This window comes from Pristis pectinata, chromosome 4 (assembly GCF_009764475.1).
Source record: "Pristis pectinata isolate sPriPec2 chromosome 4, sPriPec2.1.pri, whole genome shotgun sequence".
NCBI lineage: Eukaryota > Metazoa > Chordata > Chondrichthyes > Rhinopristiformes > Pristidae > Pristis > Pristis pectinata.
In genome coordinates, this window is record NC_067408.1 from 1,369,646 (window position 1) to 1,396,727 (window position 27,082).

Below are 27,082 nucleotides of genomic sequence, written 5' to 3' on the forward strand. Positions count from 1 at the left end.
GTGGCCAATGGGACTTATTGTGGCTGGAGGCCTGTGACTAGTGGTGTTCCTCAGGGATCCGTACTGGGACCTCTGCTGTTTGTGATTTATAGAAATGACCTGGATGAAAATGTAGATGGGTGGGTTGGTAAGTTCACGGATGATACGAAGATTGGTGGTGTTGTGGATAGTGTAGCAGACTGGCAAAGGATACAGCGGGATACGGATCAGTTGCAGATATGGGCAGAGAAACGGCAGATGGAGTTTAACCCGGCCAAATGTGAAGTGTTGCACCCTGGGAGATGTAAAGAGACAGCGCACTATTAATGGCAGGACCCTTAACAGTGTTGATGAGCAGAGGGATCTTGGGGTCCAAGTCCATAGCTCCCTGAAAGTGGCCGCACAGGTTGATAGGGCGGTAAAGAAGGCGTACGGCATGCTTGTCTTCATCAGTTGAAGTATTGAGTTCAAAAGTCAGGAAGTTATGCTGAAGCTTTATAAAACTTTAGTTAGGCCACATCTGGAGAATTGCATTCAGTTCTGGTCGCCCCATTACAGGAAGGGTGTGGAGGCTTTGGAGAGGGTACAGAAGAGGTTCACCAGGATGCTGCCTGGATTAGAGGGCATGTGCTATGAGAGGTTGGACAAACTTGGGTTGTTCTCTCTGGAACGGCGGAGGCTGAGGGGAGACCTGATAGAGGTTTAGGCAGAACAGTGTAGGCAGAAGGGATTAGTTCAGCTGGGCATTTTATTACTAATGTAATTCATTCGGCACAACATTGTGGGCCGAAGGGCCTGTTCCTGTGCTGTACTGTTCTATGTTCTTATGTTCCTGGGCATTCAAATTGCCGTACCTGGCCACGATGCAACCAGCCAGGACACTTCAATGTCACGGTGAAGGGTTGTGTGAAACATTTGCCAAGTTTGGGAGCCTTTGCTTGGAGAACTGAGAATTCTGCCAGTAATCTTTCAGCCATGTCTTGTCCATTTCCAGACTTCGACCTTGCGCTTGAACCCAGGGAGCAGCTGCAGCTGAGGGGGGAACCGTTTGTGGCAACATGTACTGCCCTCAGTGACACCCTGTCTGTCAATGTGAATTGGGTCTCTCCGCAGGGAGAGGTTAGTTCAAAATTTACTTTCCCTTTTTATTAAATCAGTTCTATTCCAATCCACAGCTGCACAGAATGGTTGGATCACAGTGGGGGAGAAGGAGGGGGTCCCAACCAGAGCCCAGAACCTTCCCCACTACTCCCTGGGGTGATGTGGGACCTGGGATGGTTCCATTCTAAACCTTGGGTGGGATTGAATGAGAAAATCAAGCAGTTGGCTGAAACAGCTGTGAGCTGTTGGGGAGAGTGTCCGTGGGCTGTGGGAGGGGATTCAGTGGGTGGGGGGGAGTCAGTGATGGGGGAGAGTGTCCGTGGGCTGTGGGAGGGGATTCAGTGCGTGGGGGGAGTCGGTACTGGGGGAGAGTGTCCGTGGGCTGTGGGAGGGGATTCAGTGGGTGGGGGGAGTCGGTACTGGGGGAGAGTGTCCGTGGGCTGTGGGAGGGGATTCAGTGCGTGGGGGGAGTCGGTACTGGGGGAGAGTGTCCGTGGGCTGTGGGAGGGGATTCAGTGGGTGGGGGGAGTCAGTGATGGGGGAGCGTGTCCATGGGCTGTGGGAGGGGATTCAGTGGGTGGGGGGAGTCGGTGATGGGGGTGTCCATGGGCTGTGGGTGGGGATTCAGTGGGTGGGGGGAGTCGGTGATGGGGGAGAGTGTCCGTGGGCTGTGGGAGGGGATTCAGTGGGTGGGGGGAGTCGGTGATGGGGGAGAGTGTCCGTGGGCTGTGGGAGGGGATTCAGTGGGTGGGGGGAGTCGGTGATGGGGCAGAGTGTCCATGGGCTGGGATAGGTTTGCGACTGATGGGCTGAATGCCGCGGACTTTCCTCCTGTTCTGGCGAACACCGAGATCCATCTGTAAATGTTCTTCCCCTTCACCAGTTTCTCAACTCGAAACATTTCCGGGATTTCGGTGATCGTTTCAATTTAACTGCACAGCTGCGCATTCCGAGCGTGAGCCGGAATGACTCAGGGAATTACACCTGCCTGCTGCGAGGGAAGGAGTCTGGAGAAGCCATGGAACTGCGGGCTGTGTCCTCGCTGCACGTGGTCGGTAAGGAGCTCCTTCGCCAAGTGTTCCCTCGGTGGAGTGGGTGGGCTGGGGGGGAGGGGAGAGATACAGTCGGAACAAGAGGGGCAACTTCTTCACCCAGAGGGAGGTGGGTGTGTGGGACGAGCTGCCAGAGGACAAGGTAGAGGAAGGTACAATTACAGTGTGTAAAGATACTTGGACAGGTCCATGGATTGGAAAGTTTCAGAGGGATATGGGCCAAACATGGGCACATGAGACTAGCTTAGGTGGGAGTCTTGGTCGGCATGGACCAGTTGGGCCGAAGGGCCTGTTTCCGTGCTGTATGACTCTATGACTCTAACCTCTTGCACAGAGTTTAACAAAAGCCTTCCAAAAATCGAAGTCCAGCACACACTTGGGTTCCCCTTTATGTTCCCCAGGATCACACCCTAAAACACCTCCGGCAGATTAGTCAACACGACTTTCACTGATCAATCCATGCTGGCACTGCTCCCTCCGTTCAACGTGCTCCATGATTACATCCCAACAGTTCGGCTAACAGTCCGCCATTTCCAGTTGCCTCTCTCCGTCCTTCCTTAAGTCGGATCTCACGTGTCCCTCCAATGCTTGGGAACACATCCCGAACCTACAGGAGCTGAGCATTCACCTTCTCTGAAGCCTCTGCTTTCAGGCTGGTGGGATTCATTATCTTTCAGCCTCACCAACTTCTCTAATACTTATTTTTACCAACACTGATTTCCTGCAGTTCCTCATTCTCACCACACACTTGGTTCCCTCCTAATTCTAGGATCTTTTTTTATTTCTTCTTCTGTGAAGACACACAAAGTATTTGTAAACTTCTGTCAGGTCCTTCTGAGAGCGTGAGAAATGGGAACAGGAGACGTCATTCGATCCCTCAGAACCACAATCAGGTTTATTATCACTGATACATGATGTGAAACGTGTTGGTTTGCGGCAGCAGTTCAGGGCAAGACAGAAAATTTATTATAAATTAAAAAATAAATAAAAAGTGCAAAAAAAAGGAATATGTTCATGGGTTCATGGACCATTCAGAAATCTGATGGTGGAGGGGGAGAAGCTGTTCCTGAATCATTGAGTGTGGGTCTTCAGGCTCCTGTACCTCCTCCCCGATGGTAGTAGTGAGAAGCGGGCATGTCCGGATGGTGAGGTTCCTTAGTGATGGATGCTGCCTTCTTGAGGCACCGCTTCTTGAAGATGCCCTCGATGGTGGGGAGGGTTGGGCCCGTGATGGAGCTGGCTGAGTCTACAACCCTCTACAGCCTCTTGTGATCCTGTGCATTGGAGCCGCCATACCAGGCGGTGATGCAACCAGTCAGAATGCTCTCCATCGTACAGCTATAGAAATTTGCAAGAGCCTTTGATGACTGCTCCCTTGTGCCTGCTCCCCCATTCAATGAGATCAGGGCTGATTTGCACCCTCAGTGCCACTTTTCTGCACTGACCCCATCTCCCTCAATGTCCAGAAATTGGTCATTGAATGAACTCAGTGATTCAGCTTCCTTTGTGTCTCCAGGGTAGAGAAGTCCAAAGATTCACCACTCTCTGAGTGAAGAAATTTCTCCCCATCTCAGTCCTGAATAGCCGACCCTCGTTCTGAAAATGTGTGCCCCAGTCAGGGGAAGCACTCTCCCCAGATCCAGCCAGTTGAGCTGTTGCAGGATTCTGCAGGTTTCAAAGAGATCTACACATCCTTCGAAACTGTAGATAATTCAGTCCCAGTCTAATCAACCTCAACCCATACGGTAACTTGTCATCCACTGGGCTGGCACAGTAGTGTAGCGGTTAGCATAATGCTTTACAGCGCCAGCAACCCGGGTTCAAATCCGGCCGCTGTCTGTAAGGAGTTTGTACGTTCTCCCTGTGTCTGCGTGGGTTTCCTCCCACATTCCAAAGACGTATGGGTTAGGAAGTTGTGGGCGTGCTGTGTTGGCGCCGGAAGCGTGGCGACACTTGCGGGCTGCCCCCAGAACACTCTACGCAAAAGATGCATTTCACTGTGTGTTTCGATGTACATGTGACTAATAAAGAAATCTTATCTGAACCAGTCTGGTGAATCTTCACTGCATTCCCTCCACAGCAAGGAGATTCTTTCTTCATTTAAGGGACCAAAACTGTACCCAATACCCCAGTGCAGTCTCCCCAAGGGCCTATATAAATGGAACGACACTGCCTTCCTCCTGTAATCCAACCCTTTCATAATGAAGGCCAACATGCCATTTGCTTTGCATGTCGCTTGCTGCCCCTACATGTTGGGCTTCAGTGGCTGTGTACCACACACCCAGGTCCCTCTGAATATCAATGCCACTCAATCTCTCACCATTTAACAAATGTTTGTTCACATTATACTCCATCTGCCACATGCTCGCCCACTCACTCAGCTTGTTCCCCACTCTAGGCTCATCTGCCTGTGTCTGGAAGGGAACACCATATTTCCCCTTTCCAGTTATTTCCTTTTACTGTTTATAGAATCTCTTACAGTCTGTTGTACATTTCCCGTCAGGATACTCTCATAGTCCTTCTGTTTTTCCTTTTTGATTCTTGGTCTAAGGATATAGCGGGACAGAGATCAGCTGGAAAGCTGGGTGGGACACACAGATGGAATTTAATCCAGACCAGGGTGAGGTGATGTACTTTGAGAAGTCAAATTCTGGTAGGACAGAGAGAGTAAATGGCAGGGATTTTAGGAGCATTGATGTCCAGCGGGACCTTGGGGTGCCAAGTCAGGTTGAGTTTGTTGTCCTGTGCACAAGTATGGTGAGGTACAGGTACAGTGAAAAACCTGCCTGCAGCAGCATCACAGGCAGGTAGATTCAGACAATGCACAGAACATAAATTGTACATCAATTATTCAAGGCAAGACAGTGAAGACGACTGTGCAAACCAAACCATTAGTGCAAAAAAGCACACACAATCAGAGACAAATCCACAGCAGTGCAAGAGGTGGTGCGTAGTGTTCCGTTGCTGAGGTACGGTTAGGATTGTGCAGGTCGGTTCAAGAAGAGATAAGATAAGATTTCTTTATTAGTCACATGTACATCGAAACACAGTGAAATGCATCTTTTGCGTAGAGTGTTCTGGGGGGCCGCCCGCAAGTGTCGCCACGCTTCCGGCGACAACATAGCACGCCCACACCCTCCTAACCCGTACGTCTTTGGAATGTGGGAGGAAACCGGAGCACCCGGAGGAAACCCACGCAGACACGGGGAGAACGTACAAACTCCTTACAGACAGTGGCCGGAATTGAACCCGGGTCGCCGGCACTGTAAAGCATTAAGCTAACCGCTACACTACCGTGCCTGCCTGATGGTTGTAGGGAAGTAGGTGTTCCTGAACCTGGTGGTGTGGGTCTTCAGGCTTCTCTACCTCCTGCCCGATGGGAGCTGCGCGAAGATGGCACGGCCCGGATGGTGGGGATTCTTGATGATGGATGTTGCCTTCTTGAGGCAGGGCCTCCTGTAGATGCTGTCAGTGGTGGGAGTGCCGTGCCCGTAATGGACCAGGCTGTGTCCACTACTCTCTGTAGCCTCTTACATTCCTGCGCATTGGAATTGCCGTACCAGGCTGTGATGCAACCAGTCAGGACACTTTCAACAGTACTTCTGTCGAAGTTTGTGAGAATGTTTGGTGATGGGCTGAATCTCCTTAAGCTTCTAAGAAAGTCAGGGTGCTGAGATGCCTTCTTTATGACTGCACCTGTGTGCTGAGCCCAGGACAGGTCATCTGAGACGTTAACATCATCTGAGATGAAAGTCCGTAGCTAGAGTATCGTGCACAGCTCTGGTCACCAGACTACAGGAAGGACGTGGCAGCAGTGGAGAGGATGCAGGAGAGACTCCCCAGGATGTTGCCTGGAATGGGGGGCTGTGGTTATAGGGAGAGGTCGGTTGGCTGGGATTGTTCCCACTGCAGCGTAGGAGGCTGAAAGTTATGAGGGGCATAGAGTGGACCGGTAGTCAGTATCTCCTTCCCGGGGTAGGGGAGTCGAGAACGAGAGGGCACAGGGTTAAAGTGAGAGGGGAGAGATTTAAAGGGGACCTGAGGGGTAGGTTTTTCACCCAGAGGGTGGTGGGTAAGTGGAACGAGCTGCCAGAGGAGGAGGGTACAGTGTTTGGATGGGTACATGGATAGGGAAGTTGAGAGATATGGGCCTGATGCAGGCAAATGAGACTGGCGAATAAAGGCATCGTGGTCGGCACAGACAAGATAGGCCAAAGGGCCGGTCTCTGTGCTGCACCGTTCAATGATGCTAATGGACCTCTGCTGAGTTCCACATCATTAGACCTGCTGAGAATCCTGGCAACTTACAAACCTTCTCACCCACAGATGAACCCAAGTTCCTCTCAGGTTTTCTTGTTAAAGGAACATATCTTGTATGCAAGTCATCTATTTTATCTTTAAATGCCAGCATCACACCCCTTAACGCAGGATCCCAGCTACCCTCTGCCAGCTCCCCCTCACATCCTTGGGTAGGATTGAGGCTGCATATTCCATTGCTGTACAGAGGGATGTACCGAGGGACCTTGGGGCCCAAGTCCATAGCTCCCTGAAAGTGGCCGCACAGGTTGATAGGGCAGTAAAGAAGGCGTATGACATGCTTGCCTTCGTTAGTTGAGGCACTGAGTGCAAGAGACAGGAAGTTATGTCACAGTTTTATAGAACTCTGGTTTGGCTACATCTGGAGTATTGCATTCAGTTCTGGTCGTCCCATTATAGGAGGGATTTGGACACTCTGGAGAGGGTGCAGAAGAGGTTTACATGGTTTAGTGGTGTTCCCCAGGGGTTTGACTAGTGGCACTCCTCAGGGGTTGGCATCTATATCAATGATTTGGATGAGAATGTACAAGGCTTGGTTGGTAAGTTTGCAGATGATACTAAAATAGGTGGTGTCGTTGACCGTGAAGGTGGTTCTCAGGATTTACAGAGGGATCTGGATCAGTTGGGTCAGTGGGCTGAGGAATGGCAAATGGAGTTTAATTCAGATAAGTGTGAGGTGTTGCATTTCGGGAAGACAAATGAGGGTAGGACTTTCACAGTGAACAGCAGGGCCCTGGAGAGTGTTGTAGAACCTTTAGTTCATGTACATGGTTCTCTGAAAGTGGAGTCACAGGTAGACAGGGCGGTGAAGAAGGCGTTTGGCACGCTGGCCTTCATCAGTCAGGGCGCTGAGTATAGAATTTGGGAGGTTATGTTGCAGCTGTATAAGGACGTTGGTGAGGCCACGCTGGGAGCACTGTGTTCAGTTTTGGTCGGCCTGCTACAGGAGAGAAGTTAGTAAACTGGAAAGGGTGCAGAAATGATTTACCAGGATGCTGCCCAGACTCGAGGGACTGAGTTACGGGGAGAGGTTGGACAGGCTGGGACTTTTTTCCTTGGGGTGTAGGAGGATGAGAGGTGATCTTACAGAGGGGTATAAAATTGTGAGGGGCGTAGGTAGGGTGAATGCACTCAGTCTTTTTCCCAGGGTTGGGGAACAAGAGATTTAATAGGAACCTGAGGGGCAACTTTACCACCCAGAGGGCGGTCTGTATACGGAATGAGCTGCCAGAGGATGAGGCAGGTACATTAACAACATTTAAACGACATTTGGATGGAACGTGGATAGGAAAGGTTTAGAGGGATATGGGCCAAACGCAGGCAAGTAGGACTGGCTCAGAGGGGGATCTTGGTTAGAGGAGGTTGTGGAATCAGATACAATCTCTACGGTTAAGAGGCATTTAGACAGACACTTAAACAGACCAGTAGAAGGATACGGACCTAATGTGGGCAATGGGATGGGTGCAGATGGGCAAAAATATCAGCATGGAGGTGGTGGGCTCAAGGGCCTGTCTCTCTGCTGTTCCAATCTCTGACCCTATGACGATGACTGTAAATCATCCCCTCTCCACCTCTGTCTGATTCCCTTCAGGAAACCCTGATTCTGTTCCCTCCGTCTCTGCAGTCCAGCTCGTAACCACACACAGGTCCTCCCGGGTTACAGACACTCAGCTTACGGACTCCCTGGACACACGAGCAAGTGTTTGGGAGCCGGTGGGATCGGTGCCTTCTCTCCTCAGTCCCCGTCCCCCTGAGCCACAACGATCGGGGGCAGGGTGGAGCTGAGCACTCACTCCCTCACTGAGTCAGTGGGGCTGGCTGGCGGCCACTCTTCCCCTGCCTGCTCGCTGTCCTGTCACCGCTGTGTCTGTGACCCTCTCCCACACACCGTTTCTGTTCATCTCTGACTTACCAACAGTTCCGGTTACGAATGGTTCTCCGGAGCAGATCCCTGCCGTAGCCCCTGGTCTGCCTCTAACTGTTCTCCTCACATTCCCCCTGCAGTTTTTGTGGCCGGGTTTAAGTCTGTCCTGCTGGCCCTCTGCTGATGGGAACAGCTTCCCGCTCGTTACCCAGGACCAGTCACCACCTTGTCCACCTCAGTCGGTCCCAAGCCCAGCTCCTCCAGTAGAAGTCCCCCATCCCTGAGACACTGCCTCGTGACCAGGACCATCACCTCCTTCCCGACATATGGATGCACTGCTGCAGTGTGTTGCCCCAGGATTGCCACTGGTGGAAGGGTTCAGGGACAGGTGCTGGGCTGTTGCTGTCACGTCACCCAATCCCTTATCGTGTGTCCACAGAGGAACCTTACATACAAATCTTCACGGAGCAGAAGACCAAGCTGCAGGTAGAATTCGGGGCCAACATCCAACTGAAGGTGAAGGTCAAGGCCTACCCCAGGCTGCTGGAACATCGATGGATCTACCACGGCCAGGGCAATAACACCATTCACAGTTCAACGTTCACCACAGACAACCACAGGTATCCAGGCACTGCTGGGACCAGGGACCATCCCAACCCACGCTCTGGGAACCCCTCCATCTTTTGATTGGCTCTCTGGGTGATGACATAACGCTCACCGTGGAGACGCAAAGACATTCGAGTACCATTGGGTGGTCAGGAATCAATCCCAGGTGTTTAACTCTGACATCGGACCCTCCTCTCTGAGCTGGGAGTTCAGCTGCTGGTGGGTAATCTCTGGAATGGTAGGAGAGGTTGGACAGACCTGGGTTGTTTTCTCGGGAGCTGGAGGCTGAGGGGAGACCCGATAGATTAATCTAAGATTATGAGAGGAACAGATACTGTAGTGTAGATGGCCGGTATCTTTTTCCCAGGGCCGAAATGTCTAATACCAGAGGGCATGCATTTAAGGTGAGAGGGGGAAAGTTCAAAGGAATGTGCGGGGCAAGTGTTTTTACACAGAGAGCGGTGGGTGGCTGGAACGTGCTGCCAGGGGTGGGGGTGGAGGCAGATACGATAGAGGTGTTTAAGAGGCATTTAGCCAGACACATGGATGTGCAGAGACTGGAGGGAGATGGAGAGGACAGGTGAGGATGCAGGGAGCTGGGGAGAGCACGCGGACTGGAGGAGGGATGGAGGAAAGGGGAGTGAAGCCTCTGGACCGGGTGCTGCTAAGTGGCATCAGTGTAGACGGAACTGGATGGTCAGCATGGACAGGTTGGGCCGAAGGACCTGTTTGTGTGCTGTACCACTCTGTGACTGTAGGTGTTTTGCAGGTATGAGAGTACTTTATCACTGGTGCGTGTGAAGGACACCGAGAGCGGCTTCTACAAGTTCCTGGCGTCCAGTGGAGAAGTGAACTCATCTCTGACCTTCCAAGTATTAATCAGTCGTGAGTAATTCAGCCTCAGGAAACCTCAGACTTCGCTGAAGGGCTTCATTGCAGCACATCCTGGTGGAGATCACAACCTACCCCTCTCCCTCTTGCACACTCCGCCTGGTTGACCCCTCTACTGCGTGACTCTCCACACCAGCCTCCTCAGCCCCCGTTCTTTGCCCCCCTGCCGTTTCTCCATTTCCCTGGACGTCTCCAGCCGACCCACCACTGGTTGTCTCGATTCCTCTGTCCACTTCTCCTGCACCCAATCTCCGGCGCCCCTTCAGCCGGGATGTGCTCCTGGCAGTCTCGACCAGGCTCCGCTGCTCCTGACCTGGGCTTCTCGCTGGGCCATTGCACGGCATTACTGACTGATGGGACTTGGTCCCACAGCCACCGTTACAGATTCACCTTGGGCTCCAGGTTTAGTCCTGTTGTCGGCAAGTCTCCAGATCATTCATCCTGGCCTCAGTCCCATAATTTACCAACCAGGAGTACCAACCCTCTGGAAAATAGGAGACCTTTCAGCCCTTCATATCTGCTCCACAGTCCCACACGATCACTCTCCCTCACGACTCTATTCCCACCCTCTCCACACACCTCTTGATTCATTTTGTATCTGGAAATCTGTATACCTCCTTCTTAAATGTGTTCAGCAGTGTCCTCCGCCCACCTTCTGTGCTTGAGACTCCCACAGTTCACCGACCTCTGAGGGAAGAAAGTTCTTGGTGCAGTCCCATACGTCTTAGACTGAGACTGTCAGCCTTGAGTCTAGACCCTGAGTCAGGCCAAACATCCTACTCGGGAAGAGTCTGTCAACCCTTGTAAGAATTTTGGAGATTTCAAAGAGGTCCCTCCTCAGTCTTCTAAAATCCAGTGACTACAGACCTGCTCAGTCCAATACATGGCAGAGTCAGTCCAGTCAACCTTCACCGCACTCCCTCAATGATAAGTGAATCTATTCTTGGGTAGGCAGACCAAAACCACACTCAGTACTCTGGGTATAGTCTCACCAAGACTCTACTAATTGTCACCACGCACCCTTGCTCCTGCACTCAAATGCTCTAAGTAGAAAGGTCAGCACACATTTGCTTCTAAATTACTTGCTGGTACCTGCATGTTTGCTTTCAGTGACCGGTGCACAAAGACAGTCGGATCCCTGTACATCAACACTTCCCAATCCATCAGCATTTCAATAATACTCTACCTTGCTTATGGCAGTGGGGAACTTCACATTTATCCACCTTATACTGCATTTGTCACTTCTCGCTGCCTCGGTAAAGCTGCCAACACAAAGACCCCACCCACCTCGGACATTCTCTCTTCTCCCCTCTCTCATTGGGCAGAAGATACAAAAGCCTGAAAGCACGTCCCACTAGGCTCAAGGACAGCTTCTGTCCTGCTGTTATAAGACTATTGAACGGTCCCCTTGTACAATTAGATGGATTCTTGACCTCACAATCTACCTCGTTATGACCTTGCACCTTATTGTCTGCCTGCACTGCACTTTCTCTGTAACTGTAACACTTTATTCTGCATTCTGTTATTGTTTTCCCTTGTACTACCTCAATGCACCGATGTGATGAAATGATCTGTATGGGTGGCATGTAAAACAAAGTTTTTCACTGGACCTCGGTACATGTGACAATAGTAAACCATTCACCAAATTTACCAATTTATTTGCTCACTCACTCAACTTGTCTACTTGGGGCAGCCCATGTTAGCCAGAACAGAAATGTTATATCGAGTTCCCTCTCTAAATCACAGATGTACGGTGTGACTAGCTGGGGTTCCAGCCTCGATCCCTGCGGCAACCCCCAATGGTTACGGTGGGCCTCTCCGAGAAAATGCCCATTTATTCCTGCCCTCTGTTCCCAAGTGCCAACCAACTTCTGGTCCGTGAGATTACATTATCCCCAATCCCATCTGCTGTAATTTTTCACACTGACCTCTCAAGTGGAACTTTATCAAAGGCCTTCCTTAAATCTTAATACACTGCACCTCCCAGAACCACTCCACAGTCACATCCTCAGAAACCTCCTGGGGGTTTGTCAAACACAATTCACTTCATAAACCCGTGCTGACCTAGTTGATATTTTCAGAGAGCCTGTTATCACATCCCGACTGATCTCCCTACAGCTGGCAGTGAGCCAGCCATCTGTGTTTCCCTGTTCTCTCACTACCTCCTGTTATAAAAGGGGAAATTAACAGAAGGAAGTGTGCTGAGATGTTCTGGGGAAAACTGTGCTCGGTTCTGGGCTCCAGACCCAGGAGGGGGGAGGGAGGGGAGGGGGAGAGGGAGGGGTAGAGGGGGGAGGGGGAGAGGGAGTAGGGGAGTGAGGGAGGGGGAGGGGAAGAGGGGGGTGAGGGGGGTTGAGGGAGGTGGAGCGCGGGATGACGGTGGGGAGAGGGGATGAGGGAGAGGGGGTGAGGGGAGAGGGGGTGAGGGGGGAAAGGGGGTGGGATGGGGGAGTAGGTGGGGAGGAGGGGTTGATGGAGGGGAGGAGGAGGAGGGGATGAGGGAGAGGGGGTGAGGGGAGAGGGGGTGAGGGAGAGGGGCTGAGGGGTAGTGGAGAGGTGGGTGAGGGGAGGGGAGAGGATGTAGGGAGGGGTTAGGTAGTTGAGGGGAGTTAAGCAGGTGAGGTCTGGTCACACAGCCCAGATGTGCCCTATTGTGTACTGTTGTGTACAATGTCTTACTGAAACGTGGCTCACACCTGCCTCACCTGACTCTGCTATTCAACCTGAGGGCTTCTCGATTCATCGAGTGGACCGTACAGCGTCCTCAGGCAAAGTTAAAGGTGGAGGGGTCTGCTTCTTAATCAATAACTTGTGGTGCTCGGATGTGACGGTCCTGGCGAGCTCCTGCTCACCCAGCCTGGAATAACTAACGGTGAAGTGTCGACCATTCTGTCTGCCAAAGAAGTTCGCTTCAGCTATCCTGATGGCAGCCTACATCCCACCACAGACGGACATGAAGCCTGCACTCAATGAGCTATACTCCATGGTCAACAACCTTGAGACAGGATACCCTGAGGCCCTCTTCATTGTTGCAGGGGACTTCAATCAGGCCAACCTCAAGAGTGTGTTACCAAAATACTATCAGCACATCTGCTGCTCCACCAGGGGCGCCAGCACCCTTGACCACTGCTATACAACCATCAAAGATGCCTTCCGAGCCACGCCTCGTCCTCACTTTGGGAAATCAGACCACCAGGCTGTGCTCCTTCTCCCTGCATACAAACAGAAACTGAAACGGGAGGATCCGGTACGGAGAGTCGTGCAGTGCTGGTCTGAGGAAGCAGATGAGCTCCTACGTGACTGCTTTGAGACAGTGGACTGGTCCATGTTCAAAGACTCAGCTGCCAGCCTTGATGAGTATGTCACCACCATCACGGACTTTATCAGCAAGTGTGTGGAGGACTGTTTACCAAAGAGGACAATCCGGGTGTTCCCAAACAGGAAACCATGGATGAACCGGGAGATCCACTCCCTACTGAAGGAGAGGACTGCTGCACACAAATCTGGTGATCCTGATCTGTACAAGAAAGCGAGGTATGACCTTCGTAAGGCTATCAGGGATGGCAAGAGTCAATACCAACTCAAAATAGAGTCCCTGACCAGCCGCCAGTTATGGCAGGGCTTACATGCCATAACAGGCTACAAGACGAAGTCAGGCTGCATAGCTAACAACAGCGCATCCCTTCCTGATGAACTTAACGCATTCTATGCGTGTTTTGAACAGAAGGGAAGTGGATTGTCACCACCCACCCTGACAGCCACCGACGCAGCTGAACCTGTGATCACAGTGGCAGACGTAAGATCAGTCTTCCGGAGAGTGAACACGAGGAAAGCACCTGGCCCAGATGGTGTTCCAGGCCGTGTGCTCAGATCTTGTGCTGATCAGCTGGCAGAAGTATTTGCGGACATATTCAACCTCTCCCTGCTTCAATCTCAGGTTCCCTCCTGTTTTAAGAAGACCACTATCATCCCAGTACCAAAGAAAAGCAAGGCAACATGCCTCAATGACTACTGACCAGTGTCTCTGACATCCACCATCATGAAGTGCTTTGAGAGGTTGGTCATGGCACACATCAACTCCAGCCTCCCAGACAACCTGGACCCATTGCAATTCACCTATCGCCAAAACAGGTCTACAGCAGACACCATCTCCCTGGCCCTTCACTCAGCTCTGGAGCATCTGGACAGTAAAGACACCTACGTTAGACTATTGTTTATTGACTACAGCTCTGTCTTCAATACAATAATCCCAGGCAAACTTGTCACCAAACTCTGAGACCTAGGACTCAACATCTCCCTCTGTTACTGGATCCTTGACTTTCTAACAAACAGACCGCAATCAGTGAGGATAGGCAGCAATTCCTCCGGCCCGATTATTGTCAACACTGGTGCCCCACAAGGCTGCGTCCTCAGCCCTCTACTCTACTCCCTATATACTCATGACTGTGTGGCCAGATTCTGCTCTAACTCCATCTACAAGTTTGCAGATGACACCACCGTTGTAGGTCGTATCTCAAACAGCGATGAGTCGGAGTACAGGAAGGAGATAGAGAGCTTAGTGGAATGGTGTCATGACAACAACCTTTCCCTCAATGTCAACAAAACTAAAGAGCTGGTCATTGACTTCAGGAAAGGGGGCAGTGTACATGCTCCTGTCTACATCAATGGTGCTGAGGTCGAGAGGGTTGACAGCTTCAAGTTCCTGGCAGCGACCATCACCAACAGTCTGTCCTGGTCAAATCACGTAGATGCCACGGCCAAGAAAGCTCACCAGCGCCTCTACTTCCTCAGGAGGCTAAAGAAGTTTGGTTTGTCCCCTTTGACTCTCACCAACTTTTACCGATGCACCATAGAAAGCATCCTATCTGGATGTATCACAGCTTGGTACGGCAACTGCTTTGCCCAAGACCACAAGAAGCTGCAGAGAGTTGTGGACATAGCCCAGCGCATCATGGACACCATCCTCCCCTCCTTGGACTCTATCTTTACCTCTCGTTGTCTTGGTGAAGCAGCCGGCATAATCAAAGACCCCACCCACCCGGGACATTCTCTCTTCTCTACTCTTCCATCGAGTAGAAGATACAGGAGCCTGAGGGCACGTACCACCAGGCTTAAGGACAGCTTCTACCCCTAAGACTATTGAACAGTTCCCTTATACAATGAGATGGACTCTGACCTCACGATCTACCTTGTTGTGACCTTGCACCTTATTGCACTGCATTTTCTCTGTAGCTGTGACACTTTACTCTGTACTGTTATTGTTTTTACCTGTACTGCCTCAATGCACTCTGTACTAACTTGATGTAACTGCACTGTGTAATGAATTGACCTGTAAGATCGGTTTGTAAGACAAGTTTTTCACTGTACCTTGGTACAAGCAACAATAATAAACCAATACCAATACCAATACCTTGACACCCATGGGAGGGCAGTTGGAAGTGTGTGGGAGGTTGGGAGGGGGGAGGGAGAGAAGTACATCCTCTGGTGTCCCTGGGCCTACAACCTGTCCCAACCACACCCTCTGCACGGTCCAGAACTGGCCACACCCCCAGCAGGGCACTGCCCCTCCACACAACACTGCCGATGGAACTCTCTGGCCTTGGTCATGGGTCCTTATAGAGTCATAGAGCACTACAACACAGTAACAGGCCCTTCAGCCCATCTAGTCCATGCCGACCTGATCTCCTGCCTAGTCCCATCTACCTGCACCCAGACCAGATCCCTCCAAACCCCTCCCATCCATGCACCTATCCAAACCTCTCTTAAATGTTACAATTGAACCCGCATCCACCACTTCCGCTGGCAGCTCGTTCCACACTCGCACCACCCTCTGAGTGAAGAAGTTGTCCCTCAGATTCCCCTTAAATATTTCACCTTTCACCCTAAACCTGTGACCTCTAGTTCTAGTCTCACCCAACCTGAGGGGAAAAGCCTGCGTGCGTTCACCCTATCTATAGCCCTCGTAATTTTGTATACCTCTGTAAGATCTCCCCTCATTCTCCTGCGCTCTAGGGAATAAAGTCCTAACCTATTCAACCTTTCTCTATAACATCCTTCCTGGCAACATCCGTGTAAATTTTCTCTACACTCTTTCAAGCTTATTGATATCTTTCCTGTAGGTAGGTGACCAGAACTGCACACAATACTCTAAATTTGGCCTCATCAATGTTTTGTACAACTTCATCATAACATCCCAACTCCTGTACTCAATGCCCTGATTTATGAAGGCCAAAGTGCCAAAAGCTCTCCTTACGACCTTATCCACCTGTGATGCCACCTTCAAGGAACTATGGATCTGTGTTCCCAGGTCCTCACACCTCCTCAGAGCCCTGCCATTCACTGTGCAAGTCTTAACCTGGTTTGTCCTCCCAAAGTGCATCACCTCACACGTGTCTGCATCAAATTCCATCTGCCATTTCTCAGCCCATTTTCGTCACTGGTCCAGATCACGCTGCAAGCTTCGATAGCCTTCCTCGCTGTCCACAGTCATTAATATAGATGATAAACAACAACGGGCCCCACACCGATCCCTGCGGCACACCGCTGGTCACAGGCCTCCAGTCGGAGACAACCACCTGCTACCAACGTCCTTGTTTTGCTTCCACAGGTCACCCTGATGATAACCTCCTCTTCGACTGGGTGCTGTGGATCACGGGATCCCTGGTTGTGTTACTGACCTTCTTCATCGCGCTCCTCATCTACAAGTACAAACAGGTCAGTCCTGCCCCATCTCGGGGGCGTTTGGTGGGTTCCCCAACTCCTGCCAGCCCTTGCTGACCTCACCACTCCTGTCATCCTGCAGAAACCCAAGTACGAAGTCCGTTGGAAGATCATCGAGGCCGTCAATGGCAACGACTACACCTTCATCGACCCCACCCTGCTGCCCTACAACGAGAAGTGGGAGTTCCCCAGGGAGAAGCTCCGCCTAGGTACGGACGCGCTGCTTCACCGCCCTGCTGCCCTGATCATGGGCTCAGTGGGGGCCGTGCTTTACCTGACTGGTGAGAGGTCTGGACAGTGAGCGAGAGTCAGGAGTTCAAATCCCACCCCGGGCAATGTAAATGGTGCAACCTTACTTCACAGCACAGGTTCTGGGATGAGACTGTGCACGGTCCCAGTCTCCGGGAGTTCGGACGTGACACTGCTGGCAAAGCCAGATGTCTCACATCTGGGATGGGGGATGGATAGGGTGGAGGTGGCATGAGGAAGTGGGGATGAGGAGGGTATGGGGTGTGGGTCGGGTGAGGGGGAGGGGGTGGGGATGAGGGAGGAGGAGTTTGGGGTGGATGGGGTGAGGGAGGGGATGGGGGGTGGGGTGGGGGGGTGGATGCAGTGGGGTGAGGACGGGAGGTGGGGTGAGGAGGTTGGGATAGGGGGTGGGGGTGGGGGTGGGTGAGGGAGAGGTTGGGGTGGATTGGATAGGGTGAGGGAGTTGGGATAGAGGGGTGGGGTGTTGGGATAGGGGGTGGGGTGGGGGAGCAGATGTTTCAGGCACCATCCCTGAATCCAGCTGTTTATTCCACATCCGTCCCTTTCCCGAATCTCCACCTGTCTCTGAATCCCCGGCCCAGAACTCCGGACACTTGTCCAGTGTCCCGCTGTGTTACCACGGAGCAGGAGAAGGCCATTCGGCCCTCTGGCCCGGCCTCGCCCTTCACCACGGTCATGGCTGACCATCCACCCCGACCCCCACCTCCTCCCCTTAACCCTTAACCCCTTGCAATCATACCCACCTCCCTCTCTGCACATTGACTGACTCGCCCTCCACCTCGGAGGGAGAGAATCCCACAGCTCACCCCCTCTGGGTGAACACCTCTCTCCTGATCTCGGTACAACGTGCCCGTATCCGGAGGCAGTGGCCCCAGCTCCGGACTCTCTGACCATTGGAACATCCCTGTATCTGGCCTGTTCATTCCTGTTGGAATTCTATCAGTTTCCATGATCAATCTCCAGTGAGTATTGGTGTTGGTTTATTATTGTCACTTGTACCGAGGTCCAGTGAAAAACTTGTCTTACAAACCGATCATACAGGTCAATTCATTACACAGTGCAGTTACATTGGGTTAGTACAGAGTGCATTGATGTAGTACAGGTAAAAACAATAACAGTACAGAGTAAAGTGTCACAGCTACAGAGAAAGTGCAGTGCAATAAGGTGCAAGGTTACAAGGTAGATTGTGAGGTCAGAGTCCATCTCATCATATAAGGGGACCGTTCAATAGTCTTATCACAGTAGGGTAGAAGCTGTCCTTGAGCCTGGTGGTACGTGCCCTCAGGCACCTGTATCTCCTACCTGATGGAAGAGGAGAGAAGAGAGAATGACCTGGGTGGGTGGGGTCTTTGATTATGCTGCTGCTACACCAAGACAATGACAGGTAAAGACAGAGTCCAAGGAGGGGAGGCTGGTGTCCGTGATGCGCTGGGCTGTGTCCACAACTCTCTGCAGTTTCTTGCGGTCCTGGGCAGAGCAGTTGCCGTACCAAGCCCGGATACAAACTGAGCCAACCTTTCCTCAAATGTCACTTCTTCCGGCCAAGGAACCGGTCTGGTTACCTTTGCCTCACTCATCCACGGAAGAACGTCCTTCCTCAAACAAGGAGACCAAAACTGCACTCACAGCCCCACACAGGACCTCCCCAACACCCCGCACAAGCCCCATCTCAGACAGAGCCCAGCAGGGACATGCTGCACAATCCCAGTCTCCGTGGCCCTGAGTTGGCCCACACTGGGAGCACTGTTCCCAGTTCTGGTCTCCACATGCCTGGGTTACACCGTCCTGGGAGCTCTATGCACACTCTCGGGTCTCCATGTCCCCAGACTGGGTCACACCATTCAGGGACTGATCTGTTCCGAGGGAAAGGGAAGGTGCTGTCATCTGAGATGGTGGACAGGTTTTCTGTGTAGATGGGGAGGTGTTTCCACATCAGAACTCAGCTCTCTCAGTGCCAGGCAGCCTCCATTAAATCGAGAATTCCGGAGAAAGTTTGTTCTGCTGGTAGCAGAGGGAATGTGGGGCTCACTCCCACAGGGAGGAGCAGAGATCAGTGGCAGAGAGGTTTTGGAGAGGCTGCAGAACCACGAGGGAGAGAGGAATCTGGGGCAGAAACACCAGCACGGAGTAGATGATCCAAATGGTTTGGGTGTTAATTTCTAGGGGCAGGTCCCATGGGTGCTGATCACAGCTGGGTGCACTGGGCTCCGGGCACCACAGGATTTGCTGGGCCTCACCTCTGGTCCCTAACGGCTTGAACCCTTCTCTTCCCAGGGAAGGTACTTGGAGCCGGAGCCTTTGGGAAGGTGGTCGAGGCCACAGCCTACGGACTGGGCGAGGGACACGAGGCGACCAAGGTGGCCGTCAAGATGCTGAAACGTAAGAGCTCAGTTTGACACCTCCCCGCCCCTCCTCCCAGGGTCGTGACCCTCTCCCCGCCCCTCCTCCCAGGGTCGTGACCCTCTCCCCGCCCCTCCTCCCAGGGTCGTGACCCTCTCCCCACCCCTTCTCCCAGGTTCGTGACCCTCTCCCCGCCCCTCCTCCCAGGGTCGTGACCCTCTCCCCGCCCCTCCTCCCAGGGTCGTGACCCTCTCCCCACCCCTTCTCCCAGGTTCGTGACCCTCTCCCCGCCCCTCCTCCCAGGGTCGTGACCCTCTCCCCGCCCCTCCTCCCAGGGTCGTGACCCTCTCCCTGGCCCTTCTCCCAGTGTTGTGACACCAGGGTCATGACCATCTCCCTGCCCCTCCCCTTTCCACCCCTTCTCCCAGGGTCATGACCCCTCTCTCTCTCTAACTGGGGTCGTGACCCTCTCCTCACCCCTCCTCCCAGGGTTGTGACCTTCTCTCCACCTCTGACACCAGGGTTGTGACCCTCTCTCTACCTCTCACACCAGGGTTCATGACCTTCTATCTATTTCTGACACTGGGGTTGTGACCCCCTTCTCCCCTCTGACACCAGGGGTCGTGACCCTCTCTCTATCTCTGATATTACAATTGTCCCTGCCTCACCCACGTCCTCCGGCAGCTCGTTCCACATACAGACCGCCCTCTGGGTGAAGTCGCCCCTCGTGTCCCCTTTAAATCTCTCCCCTCTCACTTTAAACCTGTGCCCTCTGGTTTTTGGTTCCCTGGGACTGCTTGTCCGGCAGGTCTATCGCCTGCGCCGTTACCGTGGGAGACGGGCGCACTGCGGGACATTCCTGAGGCTCTCGCCCTCTCTGCCCACAGCCAGCGCCCACTCCATCGAGAGGGAGGCCCTGATGTCCGAGCTGAAGATCCTGAGCCACCTGGGGCAGCACTCCAACGTGGTCAACCTCCTGGGGGCGTGCACACTCGGAGGTGAGTGAGCGGCAGCAGTGGGGTGGGGGGGGAGGGAGGGGGGGCATTCTCGGAGCTGAGGGAGGTGGTAGCGGCAGGCGAGACCCCTGTCAGTGCGCGTGATCGGCCGGGCAAAGCTAAACGTTCCCTCCATCAAACCGGAGCTCGGGGCTGGGTCGGGAGACAGCAGGGCGGGTGGTCACAGGGGGCAGCCAGGACTGGGAAGGGGGTTCCAGAGCTCGGGACCCGGGCATGGCCACTGGACAGGGAGTCATTAAACTCAGGGGAGGGGGTGGTCTACAGGCTGGAATTGGAGGAGCACTGAGGTCTCCAGGGTCATGTGGGCAGGGAATTCAGGGATGGAGATAGATCCAGATCCAGATGGGGAGAGAGAGGTGGAGAGATACAGATGGAGACAGAGATAGGGAGATTAGACTGGACAATGAAGAAGGTCATCAAGGGACACAGCAGGATACAGATCGGTTCCAGTTATGGGGGGAGAAATGGCAGATGGAGTTTAATCCGGGCAAGTGCGTAGTGTTGCACCTTGGGAGGTCAAATGTAAGGGGAAAGTATACGGCACATGTCAGGACCTTTAACAGCACTGATGTACAGGGGAATCTTGAGATCCAAGCCCATACCTCCCTGAAAGTGACAAGTAGATAGAATTGTAAAGATGGTGTACGACATGCTTGCCTTCATCGCTTGGGGCATAGACTACAAGAGTCAGGATGTCATGTTGCAGCTGTATAAAACCTTGGTTAGATCACAGAGTATTGTGTACAGTTCTGGTCGCCCCGTTACAGGAAGGGTGTGGAGAAGGTGCAGAAAAGGTTCACCAAGATGCTGCCTGGATTAGAGAGTAGTAGCTATCAGGAGAGTTTGGACAAACTTGGGTTGTTTTCTCTGGAGCATCAGAGGCTGAAGGGAGACCTGATAGAGGTTTATAACATTAGAGGCATAGACAGGGGAGACGTCAGAGTCTTTCTCCCAGGGTAGAAATGTCGAATACTAGAGGGCACTGGTTTCAGGTGAGAGGAAAGTTTACAGGAGATATGCAGGGTAAGATTTTCCAACAGAGAGCAGCGGGTGCCTGGAACAGGCTGCCCAGTGTGGTGGGGGAAGCAGATACAATGGGGGCATTTAAGAGGCTGTTAGATAGGCAGGGAATGGAGGGATGTAGACCGTGTGCTGGCAGAAGGGATTTAGTTTAATGTAACATCATGTTCGGCAAAGACATCGTGGACTGAAGGGCCTGTTCCTGTGCTGTTCTGTTCCGTGTTCTATAGAGATAGTCAGAGATAGGGAAGGGATGGTGAGGGATAGAGAGGGGCAAGTCTGAGGGGGGAGAGATTATTAAACGGAATGGTTATGAGCCGGGGACCAGTCAGGTCAGTGGGTGTAGGTGCTGTGGGATCTGAGTTGTGAGTTTTGGTTTACCAGGCTAATTAATGCTTTTCACTGACTCGACCTGTGTCATCGGCTCTTTAACGTGATTCACCTTTAATGGAGCAGACTCGATGGGCCGAATGGCCTACTTCTGCTCCCTAGTGATCTTGTGATCTTGTAACTGCAGGCCCGGTCCTTGTTATCACGGAATACTGTTGCTATGGCGATTTACTGAACTTCCTGAAGCAGAGGGCCCAGAGCCTAACGTACTGTGACTGCGCGGACCATTACAAGAACATGTCTCAGCTGAAGGGAGCCATCAGGTAGTGCCCTCGTGAAGTGTGAGCTCTCGCTGTCTGCCAGAGGCTCAACCTTCTTCCAATCGTTCCCCCGACACTCGCCTCTTCAAACCGCTTCCTCACGGCGCTGGGGGAGTTATTGGGGCAAGATCATGGACTCCCCACCCTCCCACCTCCCCTCCCTTGTATTGCGGTGAGACTAAAGCTCCTCCTCACCATATTCCCCCCCATGGGGTCTCCCACTCTGCTTGGGTTCTCCTGGAATTGAAATTAAACTTGTGGATGAAACATCAGTCAGACAAAAATCATCCTGGAGGTGAATCAAAAGTGCTGATTGAATGCAGGGTTTCGACCTGAAACATTGACAATCCTCTCCCCCCACAGACGCTGCTCGACCCGCTGAGTTCCGCCAGCAGATTGTGTGTTGCTCCAGATTGCAGTGTCTGCGGTGTCTGGTGTCACCATCAAAAGTGATTCTCCCTTTGAGCATGCCACTTGGTGAAAAATATTGGAGATGGGGGAAGGATTGGTTGGATACGTTCAGCTGGAGTTCAGAAGGATGAGGAGGGGATCTCACCTTCTGGACACTGAAAGGCCTGGATAGAGCAGACTTGGAGAGGATGTTTCCATCAGTGGGAGAGTCTAGGATCTGAGGGCACAGCCTCGGAATAAAAGGGTGTCCCTTTAAAGCTGAGATGAGGAGGAATTTCTTTAGCCAGAGGGTGGTGAGTCTGTGGAATTGTTGCCACAGAGGCTGTGGAGGCCTGATTGTGGGCAGAAGGCAGGACAATGGGCTTAGAAAAAGTTCAGCCCCGATTGAATGAGGGAGCAGACTCGATGGGCTGAATGGCCTAATTCTGCCCCTATTTCTCATGGTCTTATGGATAGATCTCGAGTCTGGATCACGTAACAGGAGTTTTTTCTCCTGCTGAGTAGAGAGGGGAAGCAGGTCAGTAATGGTATCTGCTCGGGACATTCAAGGGGCATGGACCGTGGGTAATGCAGTAACCCTGGGCACTGTGATCTACATGTAGAGTGCGACTAACTTTCATAGTGTGGCTGTCAGACTCGGGAGTGTGTGAGACATTGCTTAGAGGAGTATTATCAGGAACCAAAGAGACAACGAGCTACTTTAGACCAGGGAAGAAGGAGGAATAAATGATCTGCAAGTGAAGAGGCATTTTGGGGAAGAGATCAAAAAATGATATCATTTTGTTTCAAGATTGTAAGTGATTTAATTCAATCTGAATCCGTGGTTTACATCTAATGGGAAGTTGTAAGCTGGTTCCAGTAGATCAGGAGACTCCACTGACAGGTGTGAGAGTGAACAAGTCATAAAGCATCACCATATAGGTTACAGGCAGTGTACGAGGCAGACAAAGGAACACTGGTCCCACTGGCTAACGAGAGAAAAGAGAAAGGTAGGGTTAGATCAAAGGGAAAGGTTCATGGTGGACCAGGAACATTCCAGAACAGTGAGGGGAGGGGGTGCTGGGTGGGGCAAGGTGTTGATGAGGAAAATGCCTGTGGATAGTGAGGATGGGCCAGCAAATCACACAGAGCAGACGGGAAAAGCTTCTGTAACTAAGTAGAAAGGTTTGCAAAAGTTAATACGGTCACCTTACAAACTGATAGATGAGGTGAGCCTGGGGCATAAAAATTAAACAAATACCCTGTGTCTCTCATCAAGTCACGGAGTCAAGAGATAAGATATTTATTAGTCACATGTCCATCGAAACACACAGTGAGATGCATCTTTTGCGTAGAGTGTTCTGGGGGGCAGCCCGCAAGTGTCGCCACGTTTCCAGCGCCAACATAGCGTGCCCGCAACTTCCTAACCCGTACGTCTCTGGAATGTGGGAGGAAACCGGAGCACCCGGAGGAAACCTACACAGACATGGGGAGAACGTACAAACTCCTTACAGACAGCAGCCGGAATTGAACCCGGGTCGCTGGCGCTGTAAAGCATTACACTAATCACTACACTACCGTGCTGCCCCAGCACAGAAACAGGCCCTTCAGCCCAACTGCTCCATGCTGATGAAGATGCCCATCTAAGCCGGTCCCATTTGCCCACATTTGGCCCATATCCCTCTAAACCTTCCTATCCGTGGACCTGTCCAAGTGTCTTGTAAATGTTAATGTACCTGCCTCGACCACTTCTGGCAGCTTATTCCATATACGGACTGCCCTCTGGGTGGGAAAAGTTGCCCCTCTGGTTCCTATCAAATTTCTCCCCTCTCACCTTAAACCTGTGCCCTCTAGTTCTTGATTCCCCAACCCTGGGAAATAAACTGAATCCATTCACCCTATCTCTGCCCCTCAGAATTTTATACACCTCTGTAAGATCACCTCTCAGTCTCCTACACTCTGAGGGATAAAGTCCCAGCCTGTCCACCCTCTCCCCATAACTCAGTCCCTCGAGTCCTGGCAACACCCTCTGTTGCTCTGGAAGAGAGGCTGGAAACCTCCGGGATGCAGTGGGAGTTTCCCCTCTCCCTTCAGTCCTGAGTGGAGAAGTGAACGGGACTTCTTCAGCCTGAGTGCGGTGAACCTTTGGAATCAGCTATCCCGGGGCCTGAGTCAGTGAGGGTGATCCAGGCAGAGATCGAGAGATTTTGATATCGAGGGAGTCGCCAATTATGGGGATGGTGCAGGAAACAGAACTGAGGTGAAAGGTCAGTCGTCATCTTATCGAGGGAGCAGCAGGCACAAGGGACCGAATGGCCTGAAAACCACTGATGCTGGAGGAACTCAGCAGGCCGGGCAGCATCCGTGGAGAAACGCAGGCGGTCAACGTTTCGGGTCAGGACCCTTCAGGACTGAAGATAGGAAAAGGGGAAGCCCGATATATAGGAGGGGAAAGCAGAGCAGTGATGGGTGGACAGGAGAGGGGAGGTGGGGTGGGCACAGGGTGGTGACAGGTAGATGCAGGTAAGAGACAGTGATGGGCAGGTGGGGGGGGAGGAGGGGAGAGCAGATCCCCTGGGGGACGGGGCACAGGTGAGGAGGTAAAAAGTGGGTAGAAAAACGAGAGGGGCTGGGAAAAGGAAGAACAGAGACATGGGTGGGGGGGGTGTGTGGGGGGGGTGTGTGTGTGGGGGTATGTGGGGGGGTGGTGTGGGGGGGTGGTGTGGGGTGTGTGGGGGGGCTGGTGTGTGGGGGGGGTGTGGGGGGGGTGGGGGGGTGTGTGTGTGGGGGGGTGGTTTGTGGGGGGGGTGTGTGGGGGGGGTGTGGGGGGTGTGTGTGTGGGGGGGTGTGTGTGGGGGGGGTGTGGGGGGGTGTGGGTGTGTGTGTGGGGGGTGTGTGTGGGGGGGGTGTGGGGGGGTGTGGGTGTGTGTGTGTGTGGGTGTGTGTGTGGGGGGGGTGGGTGTGGGGTGTGTGGGGGGGGGTGTGTGGGGGGGTGTGTGGGGGGGTGTGGGGTGTGTGTGTGTGGGGGGGTGGTGTGTGGGGGGAGTGTGTGGGGGGGTGTGGGGGGTGTGTGTGTGGGGGGGGTGTGTGTGGGGGGGGTGTGGGGGGGTGGTGTGGGGGGGGGGGGGGTGGGGGAAGGGGGTGGGGATTACTTAAAGTGGGAGAATTCAATGTTCATGCCGTCAGGCTGCGAGGTTCCAAGACGGGAAATGAGGAGCTGTTCCTCCAGTTTGCGCTTGGAGTTCTCCCGGCAGTGGAGGAGGCCGAGGACTGACATATCAGTGATGGTGTGGGAGGGGGAGTTGAAGTGACCGGCGACGGGGAGATGCAGGTCGCGGTTACGGGCAGAGCGCAGGTGTCCTGCGAAACGGTCACCTAGTCTGCGTTTGGTCTCACCGATGTAGAGGAGGCCACACTACAGGACTGAGTGGCCTGCTCCTGCTTCTGACATTGTGTATGATTGATGTGTCCTGACCAATGCCAGTTATGAGGGGGGTGGGTGGTGGGATGAAACCCCCAGAGTTCACCAACAAAACCAGCTGCCCTGAACCACTGGCCCGGTCACCTGCTGGACAGGGGCGATGGAACCCGCGTGCCCTCCATACCCCACGGACCCTCTGGCCCTCCCCGGGATCTGAGTCAGTCACCACCAAGCCCGGAGTGAACAGCCCTTTCCCTCCTCTCTCCCACAGCTCAGACAACTACCTTCCCATGAAGTCGAGCGTACCTGGTACAATCCCGATCATTTCTCAGTCCGGACACCAGGACTCCGAGGGTAAGTGATCCGTTTGCGGCCAATGCTCGGCTTACTGTTCCTGGGTGCTGGACGTGACGGCAGTCAGTGCTGTCCGTGTTTGTTCTGGGCAGGTGGGGCTCAGGGGCAGCTCTGGTACTGACAGAGGGTCAAATGGACACTTCAGAGGGCAGCTAGAGTCATTCCTGTTGGGAATGAAGGTATCTACTGCTCTTGGATTGGTTGGTTTGAGGCCCTTGGTTTAGTTGGGCTCAGGACCCTGCACCATTGTGTTTACCTCTCCTGTAGTGCAGAGAATTCATCAGATGTGGGGTGCAGAGGCTGAGACTGTTGTGGGTAGTGCCGCTGCCTCACATCTCCAGACACCCAGGTTCGATCCCAACCTCCGGCGCTGTCTGTGTGGAGTTTGCATGTTCTCCCTGTGACCGCGTGGATTTCCCCCGGGGGCTCCAGTTGCCTCCCACATCCCAACGACGTGTGGGTTGGTGGGTTAATCGGCCGCTGTAAATTGCCCCCAGCGCATAGGTGAGGGGTAGAATCTTGAGGGAGTTGGTGGGGATGTGGGGAGAATAAAATGGGATGTGTAACTGGGTGGTTGATGGTCGGCACGGACTCGATGGGCTGAAGGGCCTGTTTCCGTGCTGTATCTCTCCTCGACTCTGTGACCCAGTCCCCCAGCAGGGACTCCATAACTGGAGGGGTGTAGTCGGGGGGTGGGTGGGGGGTTGCTGGGGCAGAGGTTTAAGGAACTGGTGAGGGGATTGGAGGGGAGATGGGGAGAGCAGGGATGCGATGACCCAAATGGCCTCCTTGCTTGTGGCGATTGTCATGGGGCTGCCCCTGACACTGTCCCGCATTGTGTGTGCAGACGACAAGGAGCCGCTCAACGTGGAGGACCTACTGAGATTCTCTCACCAGGTGGCCACCGGCATGGACTTCCTGTCCTCCCGAAACGTGAGTGGGACTGGGACGTGGGGAGTCAGTGCACACGCTCACACGTGCACGCTCACATGTGCACACTCACACATGCACGCTCTTGCTTGCACGCTCACACGTACACACACGATCCGGTTCCCAGTCTGGGCTGAGCTACTACTGGCTTGTTGGTGGAG

General features: G+C 53.1%; 1 protein-coding gene across 3 annotated transcripts in view; it reads left to right on the plus strand.

The window, feature by feature from the left end:
• LOC127569114 (macrophage colony-stimulating factor 1 receptor-like) overlaps nt 1-27,082 on the plus strand; it is a 74,028-nt gene that overhangs the window by 37,440 nt on the left and 9,506 nt on the right. For all 3 annotated transcript variants that reach the window (XM_052013472.1, XM_052013474.1, XM_052013473.1), the window contains 11 exons: nt 974-1,098; nt 1,964-2,135; nt 8,753-8,933; nt 9,689-9,804; nt 16,418-16,524; nt 16,613-16,739; nt 19,075-19,179; nt 20,028-20,138; nt 21,694-21,829; nt 25,909-25,991; nt 26,839-26,924. In XM_052013472.1, coding sequence (XP_051869432.1) covers nt 974-1,098; nt 1,964-2,135; nt 8,753-8,933; nt 9,689-9,804; nt 16,418-16,524; nt 16,613-16,739; nt 19,075-19,179; nt 20,028-20,138; nt 21,694-21,829; nt 25,909-25,991; nt 26,839-26,924 — 1,349 coding nt within the window. The remainder of the gene's footprint in view (nt 1-973; nt 1,099-1,963; nt 2,136-8,752; nt 8,934-9,688; nt 9,805-16,417; nt 16,525-16,612; nt 16,740-19,074; nt 19,180-20,027; nt 20,139-21,693; nt 21,830-25,908; nt 25,992-26,838; nt 26,925-27,082) is intronic.